Below are 6,614 nucleotides of genomic sequence, written 5' to 3'. Positions count from 1 at the left end.
GATGAGGGGGCACGAGCTTCTTACACTCACGGGGGGGGGGGGGACTTCCTCCAAACCCGTGCGGAATACAGTTCTTTTGAAACGTGAGCCCTGGTCAGGACCTTGAGAGCTGCAGGGTCTCTAGAAATTTGCGTTCTCTGGCAGGAGTATTTCTTGATGGACATCTTCGTCTTGTTTGCCTCCCACCCAGTCACCTGAAACCGAATACAGTGAAACCTTTCTGGTTGCAAAGTCTTTTCAGAAATTTTTTTGAAAGAGAGAGAAAGTTCTTTCTGTTCTAAAGAAAAGGAATAGAAGTTCCTAGAAGGTACCTGACCTGGGAGTTTTTAAATTGCAAATGTCCGGGATCCGAGTGCTTCATTTGATATTCCCCTTTTCTCTGGGCCCTAGTTTTGACATTTCTAATTTTTTAAATTGCCTTTTATTTTTCCCGAATAAACTTTGGCCATTACATCTAAGATTCATGTCAAATCGCCCTTCAGCTTATTCAGGAGAAAAATCAACGCTTTAGAAAGATGGAAAGTAAATGGAGGATATATTTAGATGACCTCTAATTATTTTTCACTTATAGATTTCATACATACTAAATCCCATATTTTAAAAGCCAGAATTTTTTCAACTTCAAATATTCGGAAGTTTTAAAAAACATTTTGAAAATGGATTGTTTCTGACGTCTATAATAAATATGAATTGTAAAACAATTGTTTAACTGGGAGGAAAAAACTAAGTTTTAAAATAAGTTCCATTTAGAAGGCGAAATAATATAAAATAAACAATGTTGTGTAATGATTTAGCACTTTATTTAGTCCATATAGTTAGCTTTAATTTTAACACCTCTCCACGGAAGATGGCACATCAGACATACAGATCAGAAATAAATCCTCTGAAATTAAAATTCTACTCATATTACACATTGATTTCAGGAAGACAAAAAGGGCACAAGGATTCTGCACTGGATTTGGGAATAATACTTGCAGTTCCTAGGGAGTGAAGATGGGGGAAACGTTGTGCATTGGACGATTTATTTTCTTTGTTTTTCTTTTAACAACAGAACAAAATGCCCCACTCACGTTCATAGTTCCTCTGGAAATGTGCAAATCGGAAAAGCCTTGGAAGTCACGACTGGAGGCTGGAAAAGAAATGTTCGACGCTGACGCCATCGAACATTTACGTTCAGGTTGTCTTAAGGGAACAATAACCACTTTTCCTTTGTAAGTATTTCGCTGCGAACCGAAATTAGTGGTTGCTCCGCTGTAGGATGCAGGTACACACTCTTGGTCCCGGCTGTGGAAGGTGGAGTGCGCCAGGGCAGGCGGCGAGGAAAGCGTGACCCCGGGTGGCTCCGCCCTCCAGGATGGCTCCCTGTCCGCCCCAAGGAGTCGGGTCCAGGGCAGGTGTGGGTGCTATTCAAAAGGCCGGTGAGGTCCCCTCTCCGCCCGAAAGGGCGACCAGCGACGTCAGCCTAGAGCCCTCTACTCCAGGCTGACACCCCAGGAGCGCCGCGGTGGCGGACAGGTGCCGGCCCAGCAGAGCGCCCTTGCTGGGAGCGCAGCCGCTGGCAGAGTCCTGCTGCTGCTCCTGCTGCTGCTGCTGCTGCTGCTGCTGCTGCTGCTGCTGCTGCAAAATCGTCCGGGCAGCGGATGCGGCGGCGGCGGAGACATGGAGCAAGGGGGCAGCGGCCTGAGGATGCAACAGGCACGACGGGCGCTGCAGCAGGTGGCGGTAACCCCACGGGGTCGGGGGCAGACTCTGAGCGGCGCCTGTACCAGCTCCCCGGACCCCTTGCAGGATACTCTCGATGCTAAAGGAGGTGCATCCGCCTGCTGGCCGCGACGCCGGCCCCTTGCCCTCCTCCCAAGGCTGGGAGCCTAGCGTGGGCTGCAGCGCCGGAAGGGCGCTGGGGGTCACCAGATCCGCGCCTTGCGCTTTCCTGGGCACCTCAGCGTAGGCCGGGGCAGAGAACAGCAGGTAGCGGAGGGGATGAGGATGCAGCAGCGCGCACGGGCGGCTCCCGGGAGTGGAGGCGGGATAGGCCCCCGGGACAGGCTGCGGCGGGGCCGGGGGCCCGAGCAGCATGCCCGGGTAGGGGACATGCAGGGCGGCGGGCGCAGCGGGCAGGGGGAAGGGGTGGTGCAGGTGGGCTCCCGGAGGCGGGTGGTGGCGCTTGAAGCGCTTCCTGCGCCGAAGGAAGCTGCCGTTGTCGAACATGTCCTGGGAGGCGGGGTCCAGGCTCCAGTAGTTGCCCTTGCCAGGGTGTCCCGGCTCCCGGGGGATTTTGACGAAGCAGTCGTTGAGCGAGAGGTTGTGGCGGATGCTGTTTTGCCAGGCGGGGAACTTGCGACGGTAGTAAGGGAAGCGGCCACTGATGAAGGCGCAGATGCCGCTGAGCGTGAGGCGCTTGTGTGGGCTCTGCAGAATGGCCATGGTGATGAGCGCGATGTATGAGTACGGGGGCTTCGCCGGCTGCGGGGCGCCCGCAGAGGCCGCCGCAGACCCCATCGGTGCCCCGAACTTGGGGCCAAACTCGGAGGAGTCGCTTGGGCCGCCGCCGCCGCCGCTCTCGGTGCGCTCTCCGGGAAGCGCACCCGCGCCCGCGCCCCGCCGCGCCTTCTGCGGCTCCGGCTGGTGCAGCGGCTCTAGGACCCGCTGGCTTCCCTCGGGTTCCTCGTCTTCCTCTTCCTCCTCCTCTTCTTCATCTTCCTCCTCTCCCAGGATATCGATCGCACCGTCTTCCCTATCGGAGCCCCGGAGGCTGCGCGGAGGTGTGGAGCGAAGGCGCTCCGCTCTTGGCAAGTTCATGAAGGAGCAGGTCTTGCAGATGCCGGAGAGGTGGCGGCCGCTCACCTGGCTCTGGGTGGGTTGGGCTGGAAGCCTGTGTTAAGAGCGTTCCAAGAAGCAGAGACGCTCGAGGTTACCCTTTTAGGTGGTGTTCTTTTTCTTCTGCCGATTTCTCCTTTCCTATACCATCCGGCAAAGATGCACTTTGCCTTTTATTGAGGCTTCTTCTGAGTCCTTGTGTGGTGGACTCCCCCGTCCCCCTTTATACCCTTTCTTGCCCTACCGCAGAGCGCTCTTCCTTCCTCCCGACGCCGTCCAGTGATGAGGGTCCTTTGAGCATTACCCGACGCGGCAAGAGCCTTCAGCTGGCCCCCTCCTTAGCCAGCAAGGAAGGTGCTTCACTCCTCAGGCTCAGCCAGCCAATTGCGCCAGGAGTTGCATAGGCTCTGTTAACGCACTTTGAAAACCGCGCAGATGAAAAAGGGGGTAGGAAAATATGTACCCGACAATCTAAGGCCACCTCCATATTCAGGCCTCTCTCCTGAAGGATAAAAATAGGAGGTGGGAGAGGGCACTAAAATATACACGGTGTTTGGCTGTAAAAGAATGTGTAACAGTAAATATGTTTTTGTGTTTCATAGCTGGTTAGTTACCCACTTTCACTGGCGGATTGTGTCCTCCACTCAGAATGAGGGGCTGAAATATTTTTAATGTTCTCACTACTTTCCCGAGCTCAGAGTGGAGTGTGAGAGGGTGTGGCCTTGTCCCTCTTACCCGCCACCTCAGCTTCCCAAAATGCTTTCCCTGACCCAAGTTTTCAGAAAAGACTGAAATGTCCTGTCATGAGGTTGTGGAAGTTCAGGGTGGAGAGAAAGCAGGAGGGCTAGAGAGAAGTCCCCTTCCGGCAGTGATTCCCAACTTCTTTGAACATTTAACCTCAGTATGAAGTAAATTTTACACCACGATCTTGCATAGACTTATGTAACTAAAATGAGTTTCATAAAACAGGTGATCACTGATATTCTTTCATTTCTTTTTTAATGGCCATGACCAACTAAACTGATTTTGCTGCATACCAACCAGTACAAACCCAGTTTGAAATATCCTTTTCACAAAAATGGCCCAACAACTCCAAAGTATACACCCAGTCTGAGACTCCATCTTTCTCTCTCTCCCTTCTTCCTTCTTAAAAAAAAAAAAGCCAACATTAAGCATTTTTTCCTATAATAATAAATTCTAATCTTGAAACTTATAGGAGGCAAAAAAGGGCTGCAGTTTCAGTGTCTTAAACTAATTCACCAGGTCATCATTCCTTTCTCACACTAGAGAAGAACAAGATGACAGAGACGCTCTGTGTAAGTCACTTGACATCCTTGGAAGTAACATGATTTTTAGATTGGCTTCAGTTAAATTAGTTCAGAGAATAAAGTAGCAGTGCAGTGCAATATCATTTAATGTGTGTTATATCACTAGGTATCCTATGGTAAAATACTAACAGTATATACTCATAATTTAGTACCTACCTACTTGTGAAAAGAATTTGAGGTGGCATCTAATAAAAATTCAGCATAAAAATATTGTATTATGCCATTGATTGTTACATAGTAAATCTTCTATTAGAGTTTGTAAAATGACAACAAATTTTCAGTGAGAAATCAGAAGCCAGCTAATATAACAAAAAATAGCTTAAAGGAGTTAGTTTCTTCAGGATAAAATTTTGAAAACAGCTTTCTTACAAGTCTTTTTAAAGTCTTATCCTCTATTTCTGAGGTGTTTACCCTCTAAGGCTTCTCAGTTGTATGTAGTTTGTTGAAGTAGAACAAATAACAGAAGTTTTCGAGCCTAACAGATTTGTGTTTGAATCCCAAATTAACCAATTACTACTTGTGTGACCTATTAAACTAAGCTTCAGGAGGGCTGGGACAGGTGTCTTATTCAGCCTTAGATTCCCAGATGCCTCCCCCTCAACCCCCTGTAGGTAAGGCACATTTCTTCCATCAGCATAGGAATCCGATTACCTGGGAAAGGGAGCATTGTTAGTTTTCCTACAGTCAACTTCTATGGGGATTTGGGTTATTTAAAAATGAAAGGAGAAAAGTAAGGGCACTAAAAAAAAAAAAAAAAAAGGCAAAACCACCCCCAATGATGGAAGTATGTCAAAGAGGGCACTGGGAGACAAGAAAGAGCTGCCAATGGCCAAAGCTGGGGCAATTAGAGCATCAAAATATAGTATTAGATTATTAACCAAAGCATAAAATATTCATGTGTCTATATTGATAAAAAATAGATGACTGAGTAAATTAATACATGGGGGAAAGAGGCAAATCTCCCTTGCAGAAAACTTCCAAATACATTATGTAGATATTCCACCCGCTAGGAGGTAGAGCATAACCCCCCAGTCTCTTACTGTGGGCAATGCACAATGACTTCCTTCCAAAGAGAACCATATGAAGTGGGGGAAGGGGGAATAAGTTACCGTGGAGAAACCTGACAAAGGTTTCAGCCAGGTGTCAGGTAATCAATGTCAACATCAACAGTCATAAATCAGGTTGATAGTATGTACCCTTGATATGAGGTGATAAAAATGGGAGACATGACTACCCATGTAGTCATGGTGGGGGGGTGGAGGAGGGTGGATGGATATGGGAATTCCCTTCTACTATCTGCTCTGCTCCATTTTTCTGTAAATGTAAAACTGTTCTGAAAATTCTATTTTATCAAAAAATTAAATGGGAGAAAAAGGGCCTAGTAGCCAAAAAGTAGAAACTCAAATGTCTATCAACTGATGAGTAGATGAACAAAATGTGGTATATAAATAGAATTTTATTCAGCAATAAAAAGAAACAAAATGCTGATACATGCAACAACATGGATGAACCTTGAAAACATTACAGTAGAAGAAAGGAGTCCAAATAGGCAAATCTAGAGACAGAAAGTAGACAAGTAGCTGCTGGGGAACAGGGGCAGGGAGAAATGGGGGTTAGCTGCTAATGGGTACAGAGTTTGAGAGCTATGAAAATGTTCTGGAATTACTGATAGATAGTGGTACTGGTTGCCACTACCTGTGGATATACTAAAGCCATGAATTGTATACTTTAAAGGGTAAATTTTTTTGCTAATTATATCTAAATAATATTAATATACAAAATATATCAATGTAAAAATAAATAGCTGTATCAAGGAAAACTAAGTTGAGTTCTTTGGAGATACTCCATTATGGCAAGTAATTCCTTAAGGAAAAAAAAAGGGTGGGGGGACTCTTTCTGTCCCACCTGATTAATTCTTTAATGTTGTGTTACTTTGTGCTCATGAAACACTAAAACATTTAACATGGGGTCCGGTGCCTAGTGGGCACTCAATAATATTTGGAGATTACTTCTTTCCTAACACTGAATAGGTTTTTTTTTCCTGAACAAATCTATCAGGGGGTCATAAATGCCATCCATCCCACTTTGAAAAACCAACCTCTCTAAACTACTGTACAGTAAAGAGGATGTCTGATCTCTCTCCATTTTGCTCTGAAAGTTAAAGGCAATTCAGTTATCAACCAAGTTGATTCTAATTTTAAATAAGTTGATTCTAATATTAAGACTAATTCTGAGAAAAAAGTCTAGTTCTTCTTTCTCATCAAAGTAGGGCAAGTTGCTAGACATTCAAAGACAGAATTCACTTCTTTCAGTATCACCTCCACAATGTATGGCATTTCTAGAACTGGGAAAGTCCTTTCAAAGAAATCTTAAAATATAATTTTCCACCTATATTACTAATCCAAAGGAGACATTTATTCAATTTGTAGCAAGCAACCAAGCCCACAAATGTTTAAAAGCCTTTTAGCT

General features: G+C 46.1%; 1 protein-coding gene across 1 annotated transcript; it reads right to left on the bottom strand.

Annotated features, from left to right (window-relative positions):
* Positions 1 to 1,236: 1,236 nt before the first annotated feature.
* On the bottom strand, positions 1,237 to 2,799 carry LOC136125056 (forkhead box protein D4-like). The gene is given in 3 exon segments (XM_065879894.1): positions 1,237 to 1,633; positions 1,693 to 1,901; positions 1,903 to 2,799. Coding segments are annotated over 3 exon segments (1,503 nt in total).
* Positions 2,800 to 6,614: the final 3,815 nt, after the last annotated feature.

Source organism: Phocoena phocoena, chromosome 6 (assembly GCF_963924675.1).
Source record: "Phocoena phocoena chromosome 6, mPhoPho1.1, whole genome shotgun sequence".
NCBI lineage: Eukaryota > Metazoa > Chordata > Mammalia > Artiodactyla > Phocoenidae > Phocoena > Phocoena phocoena.
Note: the sequence above shows the minus strand (reverse complement) of the source record. Positions and strands in the feature narration are given on the sequence as shown.